The sequence below is a fragment of the Chiloscyllium plagiosum genome, unplaced genomic scaffold (assembly GCF_037043375.1).
Source record: "Chiloscyllium plagiosum isolate Xiang-an unplaced genomic scaffold, Cpla_swu_hap1 HiC_scaffold_5, whole genome shotgun sequence".
Classification (NCBI taxonomy): Eukaryota; Metazoa; Chordata; class Chondrichthyes; order Orectolobiformes; family Hemiscylliidae; genus Chiloscyllium; species Chiloscyllium plagiosum.
In genome coordinates, this window is record NW_028270143.1 from 63795607 (window position 1) to 63819002 (window position 23396).

The 23396-nt window shown below is 38.9% G+C and overlaps 1 protein-coding gene across 1 annotated transcript in view; it reads right to left on the reverse strand.

Annotated features, from left to right (window-relative positions):
• The window catches only part of LOC122550254 (contactin-associated protein-like 2), a 2045475-nt gene that overhangs the window by 919965 nt on the left and 1102114 nt on the right, over window positions 1–23396 (reverse strand). The window contains exon 12 of the mRNA XM_087987230.1: window positions 10709–10828. Within this exon, the coding sequence (XP_087843356.1) occupies window positions 10709–10828 (120 nt within the window). The remainder of the gene's footprint in view (window positions 1–10708; window positions 10829–23396) is intronic.

Below are 23396 nucleotides of genomic sequence, written 5' to 3' on the forward strand. Positions count from 1 at the left end.
AAGTCAGTTTTAGGGCAAGTAACTTGAGGCCCACACGAGTGATCTGGAGTTAAACAAAGGTAGCTACATAGGAATGAGGACAGATTTGGGCATGGTGGACTGGGCAGGAAAAGCAGAAGGTAAGGGCGGTGACTGAGAAACAGCAGATATTTAAGAAGACTTTGCAACGAACATTTCTCCAAAGATGAAAAAAGATTGTAAGAGAAAGAAGGAATAATCATGGTTATGCATGGAAATTAAGGATAACATAAAGACAAAAATGATGGCATACTACATTGCAAAGGCAAGTGGCAGGCTGGAAGATCGGGGAAAAATTAAAGATCAGCAAATGGTTATTGAAGATAATTAAGAAGAACAAAGGCAAATTATGAAGGAAAACTAGTGTAAAATATAAAAACGGATAACAAAAGGGAACATCGATGTAAGTATGCATAAGCACACAAAATGGAGAAGCATAGCTAAAGTTAATAATAGTCCATTTCAGGATGAGACTAGGAATTAATGAAGAACACAGAAATGGAAGAGACACAAAATCAATATTTTACCTCAGTTTTCACAATGGTGGATACACATACCATTGCAATCGTAAGAAGTAATGCATAAGTTAGAGAAAGAAAAGGACTTTGAACAAACATCTTCATGAGAGAAAAAGTACTGAACATAATTTTGGGATTGAAGACAGACGAGTTCTCAGGGCTTGATCCTTGGATCTTAAAGGAAGTGGAAGCAGGGATGGTGATCCAACAGGCTATAAATTTCCAACATTCCCTGGATGTGAAAAAAGTTCTAGCAGATTGGAAAAATATCTACTGCAAGTTTAATGTCTGTCTTTTACAAATTGTTAGAATCCATTTTTAAGTCAAAATGCTATCCATTAGTCATATTGACTTTATGAAGTGTAAACTATGTTTGTCTAATTTGCTAGAGTTCATCTAAGATGTAACAAACAAGGTAAATGTAGCTTATCTAGACATGCATGTGGCAAGATATCACACAAAAGGTTAATTTATAAGTTAAAATCACATGGAATTTGGGGTAATTTATTAGCTTGGATAGAGTATTAGCTACTTAGAAAGCCAGGAAAAAATGATCTTTTTCTGGTGGGCAAGCTGTAACTAGGGTGCTACAGAGTTAAGTCCTCAGGCCCCAGTTATTTACAATATATATTAATGACTTGGATGCAGGGATAGAAGGTACTGTCGTCAAATTTATAGATGACAACAAAATAGGTCAGAACGTAAGTTGCAATAAAGGAAATAAGAAACTTATAAATGGATGTGGATAAGTTAGGTGAATGAGTCAAAATTTGGCAGATGAAATTTAATGTGGATAAGTGTGAGGTTATCCATTTTGGTCAGAAGAATAGAAAGGCAATTTTTAATCCAAATGGAGAGAACCTTCAAAGTGCTTTGTTGTTGGGGGAAATATGTGTCCTTTGGATGAATCATAGGAAGCTAGTTGGCAATATACAGCATGTATGAGGAAGGCAGACGGACTTTTGACATTTATTGCAACAAAATTAGTGTATATAGGTAGAGAAGTGTTGTTGCAACTGTATAAGGCATCAGCAAGATCGCATCTGGAGTATTGAGTACAATTTTGGTCACCCTACTTGAGAAACAATGTAGTTGCACTGGATGCAATTCAGAAGATTCACTAGATCGATTCCAGAGATGAGGGGTGTGTCTTATGGAGATAGATTCAGCAATTTAGGCCTATACGCCCTTGAATTTAGAAGGATGAGAGGAGATCTAATTTGAGGAATATAGAATGCCCAAATGGATTGACAAAATAGACATGGAAAGAATTAGAACGATGTAGAAGAAGAGACCACAGTTTTGAATAAAGGATTGATTTAACACAGAAATAAGGAGATTAATTCCCTCAAAGACTGTGAATCTATGGAAATCATTACTCCAGAGTGCAATGGAAAACAGGACAATCAATAAATTTACGGAGGAGTTAGATAGATGTTTAAATAGAAATGGTTTGAAGGGTTGTGAAGAGCAGGCAGAAAAGTACAGTTGAGGCCAAGTTGCAATCAGCCATGATCACAGTGAATGGTGGAGCTGGCTTGAGGGGTTTAATTGCCTATTCCTGCTCTTAGTTCTTATGTTCTTAGTTACATGTAATAAATATCTGTTGCATTGTTCCATTCCACAATATTCACACCCACTTCTTATGTTACAGAAAATATTATCAACATTGTTACATTATTTTGTTAGAACTCATGCCAGTAATATGCCTGGCTCTTCCTACAGGAATCACTAGATTCCTGATGAAGGGCTTTGCATGAAACGTCGATTTTCCTGCTCCTCGGCTGCTGCCTGACCTGCTGTGCTTTTCCAGCAACGCACTCTCAATCCTGGATCTTCCTACTGCCTGTCATTTTGCCAGTGACAGCAGTGATGAGTGACAGGTCAACTTTCTAGCACCCAATTTATCCACTGCAGGGGCCATTTAATGTATTTTCCATCTTTAGCTATTATTTACCAGTGTCACTGGGCTTACATTGTTTGTAGAGTCTTCCAAGTTAACTCTAGAGCCATCCCTGTGATCTGAGGGAGGCAGCACTTCTTTTTGGGCACTGTTTGGCCCAGGGAAGATTACACTGACAGCGATGGCTTCTCCCACAACATTGTTGCCATTTGCTCTTAGTGTTTCACTCTCAGTCCCAATTGTGGTGGCCTGCCTGACTGGCCCTGGCACCACTGGACCCCACTTACTGGCTCTGTGAGAACTGATCATTCATTCTGTAGGTGCAACCTCAGAAATAGCCTTTCTGAGTGGTGCCACTGTGGAGGCAGTTGCACCCCTGGGCCTCTGATTGATCAACAGCTATTGGGTGAAGGCTACAGTTCTAAATGAGTGAGATGCAGCATCCCCCTCCCCTCCCCCACCCCTGTTCCCTGACGAGTGCAGTCACTGAGCTGGTAAAATACAAGATTCCAATATCTAATAACGTTTGGTCATTCTCTACTTCCAGCCTCAGCTGCAGAACGTCTATCACTTCTGCAAAATCTGACCAGAAATCTCTTTTTTCTCATACTAATGCAAATCAACATTGTGCTCATTTCCAGTATCTTGTGCCTTCATTTCATATTTCCAGTTTTTGTAGTTTTCCTTTTTATATCTTTTAGTAATTACACTACTAGTAAAATTGTTCTATATATTTGCTGTCTTATCTCTTGGCACATAGAAAGGCATTTCCTCTGATGCAGTAACGAAGTGTAATGCCTGTTGCACAATGATAGTGGTCCATCTTTTTAGTATTTTATGTACAGAGACTGAATCACACATAACATATTTGAGACAGGGAGAAAATAACAAGGTACAAGTGGTTGCAGTCATTCTACCACTCACCATTATAGTAGTTATCTTTTCTTAACGTTTTCAAGCAGACAGATTCTCATCAGTATTCCTAGCAACAGATATTAACATGGCAATCTGTAGAACTGTTAAAATATATAACATGCTGGCAAAATAAGACCAAGTCTTCTTAACCAGGAAAGCATAGGCTTGGGCAATGATTTCCCTTACTTCTTATCAGTGACATTGGCAACATTTCATTTATTCCATCTGAGGACTGCAGATGCTGGAGGTTAGAGTCAAGAGTGTGGTACTGGAAAAGGACAGCAGGTCTGGCAGCATTCGAGGAGCAGGAGAATTCCTGATGAAGCCCAAAATGTCGACTCGTCTGCTCCTCAGATGCTGCATGACTTGCTGTGTTTTTCCAGCACCACACTCTTGACAGGTTTCATTTATTGTATATCCATAATTGCCCATTAGAGATAGTGGTGAATCTTCTTTTGAACTATTATTGTATATTCTTTCATGAAAAGTAGGTGTCGATGGTAAGATCGGCATTAGTTACCCAAACCTAATTACCCACTGAACCGAATGCACTGCTAGGTCATTTGCAGATAAGAGTCAACCACAATGCTGTGGCTCTGGAGTAATATATAATCAATGATGATTACAAGTTAACAATTAGAATAGCTTTTAATTCGAGACATTATTTTTCAAATTTCACCATCAGCCGTGGATTCGAATCATGTCCCCAGAGCATTCAACTTGGCTCAGGGTTACTGTTGCAGGAACAATACTTGTTACAAATGTAATGGATATTAGCTAAAATTTAGTTTCAACGACTGATAAACCAGTGAGTGTAGTCTATTGATTCTCTAGCATTAGCTACATTTTAGGATACCAAATAAGTCGGGAGCAATTGAGGACATGTAGAAAAGGCATTACATTAACCATGGGTGATATTAAGACCATAACATATCAGAGAAGAATTAGGCCATTCAGTCAATCAAGCCTGCACCATCATTTCACCACTGCTAATGTATTTCTCAATCCCATTCTCATGCCTTTTCCCGACAATTGTTCATCCCCTTACTAATTTGGAACCAATCTATCTCCATCTCAAAGACACTCAATGATTTGGCCTCCATAATCTTCAATGGCAATGAGTTTCTTGAATTCACCACTCTCTGGTTGGTGAAATTCCTTGTTATCTCAGTGTCATTCCTTCTCTCTGAGTCTGTGACTTTGCCCACTAATCTCTATGCTCGTGGAAACATCTTCTTCACATCAACTCCATCCAGGTCTCTCAGCATTCTGTAAGTTTTAATGGGATTGCCTTCCTCATCTTTCTAAACTCCATCAAGTACAGACCCACAGTCCTCAACTGCTCCTCATATGATAAGCCCTTCATCCCTGGAATGATTCTTGTGAACCTCCTCTGGATCCCCTCAAAGGCAGTACATCCTTCCTTAGATACAGGGCCCAAAACTGCTCATAATATTCCAAATGCTGTCTGACCAGAGCCTTATACACCCTCAACCTTACACATCCTTACTCTTCTATTCTACTCCTCCAGAAATGAATGCTAATATTGCATTTGTCGTCCTAACTGCCGACTGAACCTGGATGTTAACTTTTAGAGAATCTTGAACTGGAACTCTTAAATTTCTCTGTGCTTCAAATTTCAGAAGCTTTTCCCATTTCAAAAATACACCTCAGTTTTTCCTACCAAAGAGCATAACCTAAAACACATAACTACATTGTATACCATTTGTCACTTCTTTGCCTACTCTCTTAGCCTGTCTAAGTCATTCTGCAGACCTCCTGCTTCCTCAAGACTAACTGTCCCACCACCTAGCTTTATGTCACCTACTAACATAGTAATAATGCCCTCAGTTTCTTCATCCGGATCGTCAATATATAGCATGATTAGTTGTGGTCCCAAAATTGACCCCTGCGGAACATAACCAGTCACAGACTGTTATCCTGAAAAAGATCCTTTTATCTCCATCTGCCGGTCATGTAGATGAAAAGATTACACTGGCAGACATAGCTGTGAAGAAGAATTATTAGACTCTATCTGAGACATTTTTCTGGAATAATATGTAAATCTAATCGGAGATGAGACTACTTTGGATCTCAATGAGCTAGGTTTAGTAAAAAATCATCTCAGAAGCAGCGACCACGATGTGGTAGAGTTTAGAATTCAGTTCAAGGTTGAAAAACTTGTGTAAGAAGCAACTATGTAAATTTTAAGTGAGGAATTACAAGAGAATGAAGACATAGATAGCTGGAGTGTTATGAAGATGGGGGTGTACTGTACCTTTAAGAGAGTTAAAAGCTAGCAAAAACTACCTGACAGTACCAAGTGTTCTGAAAATAGATACACTGTAGCATGTGCTCCAGCTACTGGGGTTAGCTAGGGTAGCTGGTTAAAAACAAGGACTGCAGATGCTGGAAACCCGAGTTTGGATTACAGTGATGCTGAAAAGCACAGCAGGTCAGGCACCAACCAAGGAGCAGGAAAATCGACATTTCGGGCAAAAGCCCTTCATCAGGAATAGATGATGAAGGGCTTTTGTCCGAAACGTCGATTTTCCTGCTCTTTGGTTGCTGCCCGACCTGCTGTGCTTTTCCAGCAACACTCTAATCCAGACTAGGGTAGCTGGTTGCCTGGAAACAACAAAACAGATTCAAATTAGGCCAATCAGTTTAAATTATACCTCAAAAATACCAACACCAATCCAGTTTGAATTGAGTATATTGACAATCTTATATGCCAGTGACACAATCTGATGCTTTGGGGTATAAGATTGTGGAAAATTTAACAGTTGGGAGGAGAACTGCCAAGCTAACAATATCAGCATACTGCCCAGAAAAATAGCTCTCTTAAAAGATACCTTGATCGATCAGTAACCTGGGAAGCAGAACACCTAAAAAGAAGAAAATAAGATAGGAGTACAGAGAAAACTGAAAGCTGCTTGGTTTTGAGATGAGAAGTTTTATTTTGTAAATCACAATTGGGAGTTTTATCAGACTAGTGTTGGAAGGGGAAGGTAAAATATAGATTAGAGGAAATAGTTGTCAGTTAATTATTCTCTGTTATACATTAAAAATAAAGTTGTTAATTTTTACTTTAAATAGTGCTTGGCCTCTTGAATTTACACTTTTATTGCACAGGATAAATCTTTTCTGTGTTGTGGGTTTAAATTGTCAGAGGGGTTTACCCCATGTGGTAACAGTAGACACTTAAAAGAAAACAGTTTATGACACAAAACATAAATCCCAGTGAGAAATAAGCATTCTGATCCCATCTACATTTCCTTGAAAAAAAGAACCAGACATCACCTACGTTAAGAAACCAAGACCTAGAAATAGAGAGACGTGACATACCACCAGCATTTCACCAGAGACTCTCACTGATGATGTTACCGAGTCATGGTGACAAAGTGTCTGATAACAAACCTTCCAGCTTAGTGAGCTAATTTACATATTATTCTGCAAAGGGATTAAAACAATCAAGTTTATCCAAGGAATGTAAGGATAGTATTAAAGTGAAAGACAAAAACATACAATGTGGCAACAATGAGTGGTAATCCAAAGGATTGGGAACATTTTAAAAACCAACACAAGATTACTACAAAAGAAAATAATGAACTTTGAGTGTAAACCATCATGCAGCATAAAAACAGATAATAAGAGAACCTATAAGTATATAAAAAAGAAACGCGAGGCCAAAGTGAACATAAAGGCCAATAAATTCCCATCACCTGATAATCTACATTCAAGTACTTAAAGAAGTGGCCTTCAAAATATTGGATGCATTGGTGGTCGTCTTCCAAGATTCTATAGGCCTAATGTAACCCCACTATTTTTCTTTAGAAAAAGGAGGTAGAGAAAACAGAATTTTAGACTACTTAGCCTGACATTGGTAGTGGGAAAAGTGCTGAAGCCCATTATAGAAGACTTAATTGCAAAACACTTGGAAAACAGTGGCAGGGTCAGAGACAGTCAGTGTGGATTTATGTAAGATAAATTGTGCTTGACAAATCTATTGGAATTTCTCAAGGATGTAATTAAAGGATGTTGATAAAGGGGTTAGGGTTATTTGTGGTTTACTTGTATTTTCAAAAGGCTTTTGTTCAGGTCCCAATTTTCACTTGGGAACTCAACACCCTTGTGGACTCAATACTGAGATCAACAATTTTAGGGCTTGAGACACCTTTCCCATGTCCTTACCCCAATCCCCATACATCAAACCTTGTTATCACATTGCTTGCTTTTACCCATTGTCAGCCACTAATCATCTCCATGAGCAGCTATTCATCCTCCTAGGCTGACCATTATCCACTCCTTTGTCTATCCAACTGTTCTTCACTTTCTTTGGGCTTTATCTCCACCTATCATTTATTCCTTACCTCCTCCCCTCACCATATACTCCGCAGAAAAGAAACTTTATTTTAGCTACTATCAGTTCTGAAAAGGGTCACTAGACCTGCAACATTAACTCTGATTTCTGTCCACAGATGCTGCTCGACCTTCTGAGTTTCTCCAGAAATGTCTGTTTTTGTTTCTGATTTCCACCAAACTCACTTCTTCTGGGTTTTTTTATTTTGGTGATTCAGGTGGAGCCCATCACATTAGACCAGCTCCTTTCTTTCCCATGAATTCAAACTTCTTTTTCTGATACCAATTTTTAAGCCACACATTTACCCCTTAAATCTTGCTGTCACTGTGGCAATTTGTTCTGGCTCAAATAGTAATCAGGAGATTATTACCTCTGGTTTTGTTTTATCATGCAGCACTTTGCTGCTCATATTTTCTCAGCTGAACTTCTTTCCTCTTTCTACCTATATCATTGGTACCCACATGGACCATGACAACTGGATCTTCAAGTCCCTCTGCAGCCCAGATGAGATATAGAAGATAGATTCTTTGTGCTAAATGCCTGAATGCCCAAAGCTTATTACCTTTCTCTATAACTTTGCTCTGAACCTGCTTAGCAGGTTTTGTGCACTTTTAAAATTCCCTGAATTCTCAGAGGTGTTCAACACAATATTAATATGGGGACTTGGGGCAGGTTTATGTCTCAAATCTCAAAGTCAGCTACATAACTTCTGATGGAATTTGGTTTCACTTGTTCTGCTGGTTTCACAATAAGTGCCACACACAATATGGCATTCTCCCTTCCATTTATCCATTTATTTTCCATCACTGGGTCACACACCAGACTGAGGTGACCTATTTATAATGTTCAAAGGCTCATTCCTCTTTACAGCACCTTGTGACGCCATTAGAGCTAATATATCAAAAAGTTGCCTTTTTAAACATCGAAATATAGAAGATTAGAGCAAGAGGAAACCATTCGGCCCCTTGAACCTGTTATGCCATTCATCATGATCATGGCTGATCATCCAGCTCAATAGCCCAATCATGCTTTCTCCCTATAACCTTTGATCCTATTCGCTCCAAATGCTATATCTAGCCCCCTCTTGAATACATGCAATGTATTCAACTGCTTCTGTGGTTATGAATTCCACAGGCTCACCATTCTTTGGGTGAAGACATATCTCCTCATTTCCATCCTAAATGGTCTACCCTGAATCCTCATACTGTGACTCCTGATTCTGGACACACTCGCCATCAGGAACTTCATCCCTGTATCTACCCTGTCTCATCCTGTGAGAATTTTATAAGTTTCTGTGAGATCCCTCCTCATTCATCTAAACTCCAGCAAAAACAAATCCAACCTAGTCAATTTCTCGTCATATGTCAGTCCTGCCATTCCCGGAATCAGCCTGGTAAACCTTCACTGCACTCCTTCAAGAGCAATAGCATCCTTCCTCAAAAAACCAGACTAAAACTACACGCAATATTCTAGGTGTGGCCTAGAAGGCCCTGTATAACTGTAACAACACATCCATGCTCCTGTATTCAAAACCTCTCACAAAGAAGGCCAACATACCATTTGTCTTCTTTACTACCTGCTGCACCTGCATGCTCAGCTTCAATGACTGATGCACAAAGACACCCAGATCCTGCTGCATATTTGCCTCTCCCAATTTATGATGGTAGCCAGCATTTATACATTTCAGATTTATCTGTTCCTCTCCATTATTCCTTGTATTTTAGACATGTACTCTCCTGCTTCACAGAAACATAGAAACCTAGAAAATAGCTGCAGAAGTAGGCCAGTCAGCTCCTCAAGCCTGTACCACCATTAAATATGATAATGGTTGATCAAGCAATCTCAGTATCCTATTCCCACACTCTCCACATACTCCTTGATCCGTTTAGTCACAAGGGCCACGTCCAGCTCCCTGTTGAATACATCCCAACAACTTCTAATGGGGAGAGAATTCCACAGGTTCACAACTCTCTGACTGAAGAAGTTCTTCCTCATCTCAGTCCTGAATGCCTTACCCTTATTCTTAGTCTGTGACCGTTAGTTCTGGATTTCTCCAATACCGAAAGCATTATTCCCACATCTAGCCTGTTCAATCCCATCAGGATTTTATATGTTTCTGTGAGATCCGCCCTCATTCTTTTAAATTCCAGGGACTACATGCCCAGTTGATCCTGTCTTTCCTCATAGTCAGTCCTACCATCCCGGGAATCTGTCTGGTGAACCTTTGCTGAACCAAGCATGTCCTTTCTTAGACTAGGATACCAAACTGTATGTAGCACTTCAGCTCTGCCCCCTTTAATTAAGGTCCCAACTAAAACACTAAAGATCTTTTAATTTCAGGTGTTAATTGATACGGATTTCCAACATTGCTGTGTTTTAATTTGAACTCACACGTTCTTTAAAAGATTCAGTGAGAAATATCTCACTATTGTGTGTTCAAAAACACCTGCCATTTTATTTCATGTTGGAAAGAATGAATTGTTACTCTCAAGCTATTAAGATTAAGACTGCTTCAATTGAATCATATGTTTACAAAACTGCAACAAATGACATTGGTCATGTGAAAGAGAATTGTCAATATCGAAATCCACTCAAGAAAAAGGTATAGGTTAATAACCAAAAAAATGCAATTAATTATAATTACAGTGGGATAGAAAGCATTTTCATGCAATGTTCCAGCACCTGACCTATGTAAAATGTCCTACTCGATATAAAATGGAAAACCCTTTTTGTATATTTGGATGAGAATAGACCTATGACTGAATCCACATATATTTACTTGAGAATATAATAAATATTTTCTGATGAGGAATGAAGGAAAATTTGAGTTTTCATTGTCAAATTCCAAGTTTCACTACAGGTTCTTCCAATATAAATTAACAAGAAACAGTAACTGTCCAAACAAAAAACTGAAGATTATAGTGGAAGGTTATACAAGGTCATGCATATGAGTTAGGAAGCTTGTTGTTGATATAGAATCATTAATATTACCTGTCATATTGCAGTAGACTTTGAATGGTCCTAGTGGACCACTGCCATCAGGATCTATCCAGTAAGAATCCGATGTTTTGCCAAGATGCTTATATGCCTCGCAGGACTGTTCATACATTGCTAGAACAGAGCACAAATTGAGTTAAATTGAAAATCTTTTGAATTTAAAAGAACTGAATAAACACTGCAAGCTGCCAAGATGAGATTAAAAAATACAAAGCAAATAAGGCAATGACCTTGATACAACAGGAGAGATTCATTCAAAAGTTGACTAATTAACAGCTGGGAGAATGTAATATTTGAATAACAGCCAGTGTAGGACAGTGTTAGATCATAGACTTTTCACTGCTATCCAGATATAAACTGAATTTTTAAACTGGCATATTGAGATGAATGTGCACATTTACCTAAATGAGGTGTATTCATTCTGGATACCAAAATACCTTTGCTCTTTTCCGGCTTGGTGTCAATATTAGGTACATCAAGGTCGGGTGTAGTACAGGCCACATACAAACTAAAGTTTCCTCTATTCAGGAAAGACAAAAAGGCCTCAACTACAAATTCAGAATTGGGGCAATGTGATATTTTCTGTCTCTCACACCAATTTCCTGTGTTTCATCTCAGAAAAATATTGTTAATTCTGCACTGAATAGTGAACAGCTTTCTACTACTGGCTCGTGTGTGTAGTAGAAATTAGGTGGAAATCACTAAAATTTATTTCATGCACGAGTTTAATATCTTAAATCAAAATTAGAATATCATTCAGAATATATTTAAATCCAAGGCCCAAAGGTAAAAGTAAATGCTAGCCTCTATCTCAATTATAGGCCTGACTTTCAAAGGAATGTAGTCACTTTTAAAAACATTTCTGAAAAATTGCCAGCTAGGTTTCACCATAATGCAACTACTGGCAACATTTCAGAAAGCATGTTAACCAAATTATAATGACAAATTTATCATTAACTCCAATGCATAATTTCACCAAGCAAAAAAATAGGCATTTCATCAGTGCTTGGAGAACAAACTTGAAACATACAGAAACTTTGGCTTGAATTGAAAACATCTTGTTCTGAAATCAATTTGTACAGAAGGTGTAGGTACACATGAAAACATGTAGCAATATGCTGATAACACTACACTGACTATTCTATCTAGTAGTAGGAAGTTAAAAAATAAAAGACCTGTAATTGTAAATCATACAGTAAAATGATCACCAGTTTAAGACAAGTTAGTAAATTTGCAGATGACACCAAAATTGGAGGTGTAGTGGAGGTTACCTCAGATTACAACAGGATCTGGACCAGATGGGCCAATGGGCTGAGAAGTGGCAGATGGAGTTTAATTCAGATAAATGCGAGGTGCTGCATTTTGGGAAAGCAAATCAGTGCAGGACTTAGACACTTAATGGTAAGGTCCTAGGGAGTGTTGCTGAACAAAGAGACCTTGGAGTGCACGTTCATAGCTCATTGAAAGTGGAGTCGCATGTAGACAGGATAGTGAAGAAGGCGTTTGGTATGCTTTCCTTTATTGGTCAGAGTATTGAGTACAGGAGTTGGGAGGTCATGTTGTGGCTGTATAGGACATTGGTTAGGTCACTGTTGGAATATTGCTTGCAATTCTGGTCTCCTTCCTATTGGAAAGATGTTGTGAAACTTTAAAAGGTTCAGCAAAGATTTACAAGGATGTTAGGAGAAAGTGAGAACTGCAGATGCTGGAGATCAGAGCTGAAACATGTGTTGTTGGAAAAGTGCAGCAGGTCAGGCAGTATCCAAGGAGCAGGAGAATCAACGTTTTGGGCATAAGCCTTTCTTCAGGAATCCTGAACAGGCTGGGGCTGTTTTCCCTGGAGCATCGGAGGGCTGAGGGGTGACCTAATAGAGGTTTACAAAATTATGAGGGGCATGGATAGGATAAATAGACTAAGTCTTTTCCCTGGGGTCGGGGTGTCCAGAACTAGAGGGCATAGGTTCAGAGTGAGAGGGGAAAGATATAAAAAAGACCTAAGGGGCAACTTTTTCACACAGAGGGTGGTACGTGTATGGAATGAGCTGCCAGAGGATGTGGTGGAGGCTGGTACAATTGCAACATTTAAGAGGCATTTGGATGGGTATATGAATAGGAAGGGTTTGGAGGGATATGGGCCGGGTGCTGGCAGGTGGGACTAGATTGGGTTGGGATATCTAGTCGGCATGGACGGATTGGACCGAAGGGTCTGTTTCCATGCTGTACATCTCTATGACTCTATGAGTAAATCTGCGAATCCTGTACTTAGTTCTGACACTGTATCTATAGAAGGGTCACAAGCCTCAAAATGTTAACTCTGCTTTCTTTCTGCATATGCTGTCAGACCTCCTGAGTTTCTCCAGCAATTTTTTTTTGTTGTCATTTTCACCCCTGGATTTGATAAAGCATGATTTTCAACATGCAATGTTTGTCCAAAAATATTGATATTAATAAATATCATACAAGATCACGTGGAAAACTTTGCCAACCATCTGCTCATCACAAAATTAGGAAACTAAAAGTTACAAAACAAATAAACTCAAAGTGACTTTACAAGTATGTTGTTAAGATCTTGGATGAGACGGCCAAATTTTGAGTTGTTCGGGTCCAATAATATTTTTTTTACGAGTAGACAAAGTGTGAGACTCACACATTTGCTGAAAGAATATAGCCACGAGATCCTATTGTTTTAAATAAAAATAAGCTTTTCTATAAAAAGTTGGAACTGCATTAAAATCTACAAGGAAGATACTAATTGTATTCTGACAATCAGAACAAACATGAGGTAAATAAAAGGTAACAAGCTGTGATATATCCCCTCACAGACACATCAAATAACAAATGTGGTCAAGACAGATCCCAGACTTCATAGCAACCCCTCAAACATAAGTTATACTGTTTGGTCATCAAATCTTATTAAGCTTTACAAAGGACTCAAATTTCTTGACTTTTAAAGACCTCATGCTGGAACTGACTCAAAAGCTACTCCATTACAGAATACTTCAATTACTACTTGCTTCTCTATTTCTCAATCCTATCTTCCGATTCACAAGGTTTCAATCCAGCATCTAAAACTGACACCCTTCCAGCTTTTCAGCTTCTTTGAGAAGAACACTCATATTCTCAGGCATTCCTCTGCCCAACTTCATTAAAAGACCACCACTGCTTACAGACTTTTTTTTGCTCAATATCCAGTTCTCTGGCAGACAGGTCCTTTATAGGTCTACTAAACGGAGAAGTACCTTAAGAATAGTCACCTTCACCAGTTCCTGACTAACTGCATGTACTCTTTTAACTCTGTTGACTAATGAGTAGGATTAGTGGGGTTTACGAATCATTTTGCTAAATGCTTGTATTTTTCTAGTTTCCCTCTTTAAACTCCGGTTGGAACATCAACAATTATATGTAGTTCATAATCATTTTATGGTAAACCAAATGCAGTGAAAACGCAAAGTTTTCTTTTGAACCATCTTGACCAATTTGTACTTTTAATGCGTACTGTGGATTTTTAACTTTTCTGATGTAACTACAAGCTGAAAATGTGTTGCTGGAAAAGCGCAGCAGGTCAGGCAGCATCCAGGGAACAGGAGAATCGACGTTTCGGGCATAAGCCCTTCTTCAGGAATGTAACTACAAATCAATCCACCAGTGGCTTTCCTTCTCTTCACATATGAATGCCGAGTAATACAATACATGATAAACTGAATGTTGTATTGGTTTCTCAACTTGCTTAAAGAAGAACTTGGGCTTCTCATAACTTTAAGTTTCCTGTGGAAAGTATCTATTTCTGATTGACAACCAGTTTTAAAATCATCTTCTTCAATTACTTCCTCTCCAATAGATTTTGCCATGTCAGATGAATCATATGCACCGAGGGAGGTTTGCTCTCTTCGGCCATCCTAGTTTTGAGTTTATTTGAATGATGAACCACAGCCTTCTGCACACATTTGTTTTCTCCACTCGAATTTGTCAAAAGTGGACATTTCACTTCCACTTCTTTCATAATTTCCTCCAAGTATTTGTTTATGGTCTCACGGTCTAATGCATTATCAAGCTTGACAATCTTATAATTCAGGGTAGGTAAAAACAATGACTGCAGATACTAGAAACCAGATTTTGGATTAGTGGTGCTGGAAGAATCTTATAATTCAGTTGAGCAACTGTTCTGGTCAGTTCAGTTACCTTCGTTTCAACATGGTGTTCCAATACTTCATCAATCTGTGTTGTCAAGTCTATACAACCAACTGTTCTCATTCATCAGCAATTCCTTCTTGTTTTCGAGGTGCATTACACATTATATCATACAGCTTTCCATTACCTGAAGTTTATCAAGTTTTAATTGAAAATCTCGGTTGAATTTGCTGTGACAAGTTTATTATTTCAATGTTTCAAGCTGACAATCAACAGGCAGGTGAAGGAGGCAAATGGAATGCCTCTTTGCAATATTGCAGGGTCTTGGTGAGATCACTGCTAGAGTATTGTGTGCAATTTGGTCTCTTTATCTAAGGAAGGATGAATGCACTAATGTTTTACAAGATTGATTGTTAGGAATGGGAGGACTAATTTATAAAGAAAGACTGAATCAATTAGTACCATAAGCAATTCGGAATGCATTCAATGAAGTTTAGAAAAATGAAGGGGTGTCTCATGAAACCTTTAAAATCCTAACAGCACTAGACAGTATAAATCAGGATACTTCCGATGAGCAGGGAGGCCAGAACCAGGGGACATGGTTGAAGGATACTGTACATGGAATAAGCCTGATGGATAAATAACCTCAATCAGAGAATGGTGAGCCTGTGTACTCTCACCAAAAATGGTTGAGGCCCAAACATTGAATATTTTTGAGAAGGAGTTTGATTTAGTTCAGGGAGTTAAAGGTACAGAACGGTATGGTGAGAAGGTTGGAACAGGGGACTGAGATGGGAGATCAGCCATGATCATAACGAAAGGTGGAGCAGGTTCAGTGGGCTCAATGGCCTACTCTTGCACATTTTTTTTAATGTTTCTATGTATGCAAAGAAAGAAAGGTGATCCAAGTTACAATTTTATGCACAAACTATTTGCTCCTTAACAGAATGAATGTAATGTGAATATGAATAGCAAACTGTGATTAAACAGCCTACAGAGCGCAACAAGTAGCAAATGTGTTCAAGACAAATTCCAAGCATTTCTCAGCAACTCCACTTCTAAACATTAGAGATATTTTGGATTATCAATTTTCATTAAACTTTAAACTTTACAAGGATTCCAATTTCTTCTCTTTCAAAGACGTAGCTTTAGAACTACCTCAAAATGTGGAATTCCTCAATGATTGCTGACCTTCCAGTTCCTTATTCCTGTCTCCTGAGACTACATCATTACTGGACTCACCATATTGCGCTCCAACATCTCATCACAGGCACAATTCCAGCTCTTTAGCTGCTCTGAAAAAGAAATTCTAACTCATGGATATTCCTTTGCCCTAATTTCAATAATAAACCAGCTTCCCGCTTCTCTGCCTAACTGCTAGCTTTCTGGCAGACAGCATTCTTCCATGTTGACAAAACTGATAAGTACCTTAGGACTAGATATTGTCTTCATTGCCTGCTCCTAATTAATTGTCAATAACCTCTTTACTGCTTGTTGTGACGTGGTCAGTAAACCTTGATCGGTTCTGAGTGACCTATGGAAACTTCACAATAAGCTCTACATTTGTACCTAAGCAGGACTGAATTTAACTTACACTTTGCAACAGTCAAATGCACAACTTTTTGGAACTCTGTTCCCTGTCTCTTATCATTTTCACACATTACAAATTGCACACAAGAAAATTGTTTTCATCACAACATTAATAACATTTGAAAGGTAGTGAAATAATGCGGAGCCACACAATTTAAAAAAAATTAAAAGCTTTATTTGCAATGCTGATTGAAACACCTGTTATGTGGTCAAACGGAGAAAATAAATTTCTTGTCAATTAGAGATGCAGTAGTTTTAAATATTTTGTTTAAAAAAAACCTCTAAATCAGAAAATCTGGGTCCATATATCTACAAACATTATGACTACATCACCAGTATCAAATAAATGCTCAATACTATGTGCAAACAATAAATATTCTGAATGTGACATTATAAAAGTATAAAATTGATTATTTCCATTATTTATTCTCATCCTGACCTGATAATCTCCCACACAATATTATGCCTTGCATAAAGCCTATATTAGAATATTATGCATCACGGGGGTAAATTCAATCTGAACAATTATTTCCCCATACAGGTTCAACCTTTCACTGTAGAATGTTGGGCATGTACTACTCATCTAAAATATAAGAGCTTAAAATGTGATTTTACATTGTGCATTAGCTCCGAGAAATGAGCTGAAATAAAGATTTCAAAATTAATTGAAATCAAGAGCTATTGGAATGGACAGAGCTATTCATTATTGCGATCATTGAGCAAAAGAAAAAGGGGATCATTCGTTGCTGTGAAACTGGGATAGCTGAAACATTAAAACAAAATGGCACAATTGCCCGTTTTCTCTCAACCTGTTCACTGGCCTAATGTTATTGTGGCATGCTTCAAAGTGAATACAAACCACCATATCATTGCACTATGTGAATCAAACAACTCATTCCAATAATCAATCTGAATGCTGTATTTTTAACAGATGTGGTCAAGAATTTCCCTTCAAAATTTCTTCTGAAAATAAAAATGTACGCTTTGAATTCTTACATGATATTCATAGCATTCCTGGGTGAAAATGTTCTACAAAATAACTGACTTATTACTCAGCTCACTGACCACACAGCTAACTCATGAACACCATGTTGTGTCACATGAGTTCTCAGATGTGATTTCAGTATTTACAGGGTATTATTTTTTGTTTTCCTTTACTTAGAATGAATGTTAGCCTATCCAATCCTCCCTTATTATGTGTGGAGATCTCCCAAGAAGTTTGTTTTTATTCTCATGTTAAGAAAAACATCTTATTTTATTCATTATTAGTACTTGATGACAAAATGTCATTTTATTGCTCTAGAAATGAGCTTTCCTTAGTTATTATTTTATCAACTCCCATGATTCCATCACAACTTTAAATTAAATGCTTGGATTGGTTCAGAAAGGCTAAATGCCAAATTGCTCATTCATTCCTTTCTGTTCCATTTAAAATAAAACTACTCTTTGATTTTTGTGGTGAAATTCTAAAGAAGTTCAATTTTTACCCTCTAAGACATTTTGTTACAGACCTTAACTACACTCATTTGTATGGCTAGAGCTTGATACATGGTTTTCACGCAAGATCCTGCGAGCGGATAATATTTCCTTCTTATGGCTAATCAGTCAGTAAAATACAAGACCTCTCCATACCGATGACACTTGTGTAAATCTTTGTATTTGTCAGACCTTTATTTTGCTTAATAGTCTGAAATTACAGGAAATTAAAAATAGCCAACTTGTAATTATACAGATTTTGATTCATATAAATTTGGAAGCAGTTTTTTCTGAAGGATTAAACTAGAGAAAACATATGAGCTGAGAATTGAAAATTTTCCAATTAAATCAATGCGCATTAATTCAGTTATCAGCAAAGCTCTTTCTCTGCTACTGATAACTGAATTAATGTGTGCTGCATCATAACGCTTTCTAAATGAAAGGAATTGAGCACAGAAAATAAAAATGACCTAATTATAATGTGTGCATTAGCTCAAACAGGCTGTAAACTTTAATTTCCATTTGAATCATAATCAACAAGAATTTTCATACAGACAAGATTCTAATTAAATCTGTGGCTCATAGGCAACTTTCCTTCGCAAATATTCAATCCATGAATAAAGTTAACAGTTTAATTTAGGGTTTTACATTGATGTTAGTCTTGGACTACTCTTATGTGGTGGAGACGACTAATCCCTTTGCACAAGTCATTTTAAATAGAAAACTTCTTTAATCAAACAAGCAATTTAAATTTATCATACCAGTGACTGGATAGTTAGCAAGGACTAATACAAGGGAATTGAAATTTGTCAAAATAGCTATTTGCGAACACAAGTAATCTGTGTCATAATTTGTGTACAATATAAATTGTACATTTGACTAATACAAAATTAAACAATCAATTTTTAATCAATGTAAGTCATGCAAGATACACAAACTTTAATGTGCGTTGTCACAATGAACGAAGATGATTTCGTGCTCACAGTTCTCTATGCTACGAATTTCTAATACCACAATATATTGCATCATTGGAACAGGCTAAGGCCAGTCCGATCAAGCAGAAGAAAGGTTAGAAGAGAATAGAATAGCAATTTATTGTCACCCGCATTTTTCAAAAAAATACAGTGAAACATTTTATAACAGCGCCTGTATCTATGACATGAGTCATAGATAAGAAGATATAAAGCATAAAAATCAAGGCAAAGTTAATCTCAGATCAATTTCATTTCAAGAAAAGCCAATTAAAATGACAAACGCTGGAATACCCGGTAGCGTCTCCCAAAGACAACCTCCACCCTGGATGAGACCGCCAAACCGAGACCCGCCCTCAGGGAAAAGGCAACTGCCATGTCAGGTCAAAACCACTCCTCAGGCTGCTTGAAAACCCAGAATGAGACCTCCACACTGAGACGAGACCTCCATGTAGAAGAAGACCTCCATGCCAGACAAAGCCTGCCAAGTCAGGCTTCTAGAACACCCGGAGGTCACCACAAAAGACATTCATTCTGGTACAAGACCTTCATGCCAAGATGCAAGAGGCAATCCAGGAGATCACCATGCCAAGCTGAGACCACCCCTCTGGAACGAGGCCAGCATGCCAGGTTGTTGCTGGGCCGAGGTAGCTATGCTGGGTTGGAAGACTCCTCATCACTGGCCCCAGGCTGGGAGAAGATGCCTTCCACCAAAGCCTACACTGATATCCAGTTAAGAATACCTCAATGTTGCCGATCACACGCTGGTTTTCAAATCCCTTCACAGACTTTTTTTCTTCTCACTTCCTGATCCATTAAGATATAGACAGAGAAGAAATGTGGAAAAAAATATTTAAAAGGGTTATGGTGGAATAAAACGTGAGAAACGGTTTGGGTTCCAAGGAATTGATTTAAAGGCTTTCACCTTCATGTCTCTGAACACAAAGTAAATGACATCAGTGGTCATATTATGAAAGAAAGTCACAGTGTACAAGCTAGTATACAAATGAATTCCTAGTTACCCAACACACATGATGTGTAAAGAAAATAATCACTCATAACCATAAACAATTTGTACATTGTGGTGTGGTGCACTTTCATTTGTCCCTGTACAGGTCTTGCATTCACATCTTTGATGTGTTCAAATATTCTAAAAGCAAGTATCTGAGTACTTGTTGACTGTTTATCTGGTGTCTGGTGAGTCATGGGGTGATATTCCTCCTCCAGGGAATGTCATTCACGTGGCCAATTTTATTTGAGCAACATACGCCATCCAAATTCAATGTTTCTCTTAGGTCGATGCTCTTCTCATTTACAAGAGCTAGGGGGTGTGATGGATCTCAGTGAAAAGAAGGGAGAAAAGCCGCAGATACAGTCAGGTAGATGGGTCAACTCCAAGAAAAGTAGGAGAGGTAGGCAGGTAGTACAGGAGTCTTCTGTGGCTATCCTCATTTCAAAAAAATATGCTGTTTTAGAAAATGTAGAGAGTGACGGACTTTCAGGGGAATGTAGCATAAACAGCCAAGTTTCTGGTATCAAGACAGGCTCTAATGTAATGATTCCAAGCGATCGATTGTGATAGGGGACTCTCTAGTCAGAGGCACTGACAGACGTTTCTGCGGCCAGCAGAAAACAATCAGTAATGTGTGTTGCCTCCTTGGTGCCAGGATCAAGGATGTCGCAGAGAGGGTGCAGAATGCTTTCAAAGGGAGAGAGAGAGACCAGCAGGAGATCATTGTACACATTGATACCAAAGACATAAGAAGGGAAAAGGATGAGATTCTGAAGGGAGAATATAGAAAGTTAGGCAGGAATTTAAAAAGGAGGTCCTCCAGGGTAGCAATATCTGGCTTTCTCCTGGTGCTTCAAGCTAGTGAGGGTAGGAAGAGGAGGACAGAGCAGATGAAATGTGTAGCTGAGGAGCTGGTGTATGGGAAAAGGGTTCCCATTTTTGGATAATTGGAATCTCTTCTGGGCTGGAAGTGACCCGTACAAGAAGGACGGATTGCACCTGAATTGGAAGGGGACTAATATACTGGCAGGGAAATTTGCTCGAGCTGCTCGGGAGGATTTAAACTAGTAAGGTGGGGGGGGGGGGGGCGGGGGAGGGGTGGGACCCAGGGAGATCAATCTGAGACTGGTACAGTTGAGAAAAGAAATGAGTCAGTCAGGGCAGGCAGGGACAAAGCGGAGAACAAGGTAGTATTGATAAATTAAACTGCATTTACTTTAATGTAAGAAGCCATACAGGGAAGGCAGATGACCTCAGGGCATGGTAAGAAATGTGGGACTGGGTTATGATAGCAATTACAGAAACATGGCTCAGGGATGGACAGGACTGGCAGCTTAATGTCACAGGTTACGAATGTTAAAGGAAAGACAGAAAGGGAGATGGTCAGAGGATTAGATAGGGTGGACATTGAGAGTCTTTTTCCTAGGATGATGACATCTGCTGGTAAGAGGGGGCATAGCTTCAAATTGAGGGTGATAGATTTAAGACAGATGTTAAGGCAGGTTCTTCACTCATGGAGTGGTATGGGTATGGAAAGCCCTGCCTATCAATGCAGTTAACTCAGCCACATTAGGGGCATTTAAACAGTCCTTGGATCAGCAAATAGATGATGATGGAATAGTGTAGGGTGATGGGCTTAGATCAGTTCACAGGTCAGCGCAAGATCGAGGGCTGAAGGGCCTGTCTGCACTGTATTGTTCGATGTTCTATGATAGAAAGGGAGGGGGGGGGGGAGTGGCATTTTTGATAAGGGATAGCATTACACCTGTACTTAGGGGGGGATATTCCCAGAAATACATCCAGGGAGGTTATTTGGGTGGAACTGAGAAATAAGAAAAGGATAATCACCTTATTGGGATTGTATTATTGACCTCCTAATAGTCAGCGGGAAATTGAGAAACAAATTTGTAAGAAGATTTCAGCTATCTGTAAGAATAATAGGGTAGTTATGGCAGGGGATTTTATCTTTCCAAACATAGACTGGGATTACCATAGCGTTAAGGCTTTAGATGGAGAGGAATTTGATAAGAATGCACAAGAAAATTTTCTGAGTCAGTGTGAGAATGTACCTACTAGAAAAGGTGCAAAACTTGACCTACTCTTGGGAAATAAGGCAGGGCAGGTGACTGAGGTGTCAGTGGGGGAGAACTTTGGGGCCAGTGACCATAATTCTATTAGTTTTAAAATAGTGATGGAAAAGGATAGACCAGATCGAACAGTTGAAGTTCTAAATTGGAGAAAGGCCAATTTTGACGGTATTAGGCAAGAACTTTCAAAAGCTGACTGGGGACAGACATTCGCAGATAAAGGGACGGCTGGAAAATGAGAAGCCTTCAGAAATGAGATAATGAGAGTCCAGAGCCAGTATATTCCTGTTAGGGTGAAAGGAAAGGCTGGTAGGTATAGGGAATGCTGGATGACTACAAAAATGGAGGGTTTGATTAAGAACACGGAAGCATATGTCAGCTATAGACAGGGGAGATCGAGTAAATCCTCAGAAGAGTACAAAGGCAGTCAGAGTATACTTAAGAGGGAAATCAGGAGCGCAAAAAGGGAACATGAGATAGCTTTGGCAAATAGGGTTAAGAAAAATCCAAAGCGTTTTATAAATACATTAAGGACAAAAAGGTAACTAGGAAGAGAATAGGGCCCCTCAAAGATCAAGGAGGTAAAAACAATGACTGCAGACCCACCCTCCTCTCACTTATCTCTCCACGCTTCAGGCTCTCTGCCTTTATTCCTGATGAAGGGCTTTTGCCCGAAACATCGATTTGGCCTGTCCTCGGAAGCTGCCTGAACTGCTGTGCTCTTCCAGCACCACTAATCCAGAATCCCCTCAAAGATTAGCAAGGCAGCTTTTGCGTGGAACCACAGGAGACGAGGAAGATACTAAACGAGTATTTTGCATCAGTATTTACTGTGGAGAGGGACCTGGAAGATATAGATGTGGGAAAATAGATGGTGGCATCTTGAAAAATGTCCATATTATGGCGGAGAAGATGCTGGGTGTCTTGAAATGGATAAAAGTGGATAAATCCCCAGGACCTGATCAGGTGTACCCTAGAACTCTGTGGGAAGCTAGGGAACTGATTACTGGTCCCAGTATGCTGAGATATTTGTATCATCGATAGTCAGAGGTGAGGTGCCAGAAGACTGGAGGTGAGCTAATGTAGTGCCACTGTTTTCGAAGGGTGGTAAGGACAAGCCAGGGAACTATAGACCAGTGAGCCTGACGTTGGTGGTGGGCAAGTAGTTGAGGGAATCCTGAGGGACAGGATGTACATGTAATTGAATAGGCAAGGATTGATTATGGATAGTCAACATGGCTTTGTACGTGGGAAATTGTTTGTAACAAACTTGATTGAGTTTTTTGTGAAAGTAAAAAAAAAAGGATTGATGAAGCAAGAGCAGTGGGTGTGATCTATGTGGACTTTAGCACGGCATTTGACAAGGTTCCCCATGGGAGACTGGTTAGCAAGGTTAGATCTCATGGAATTCAGGGAGA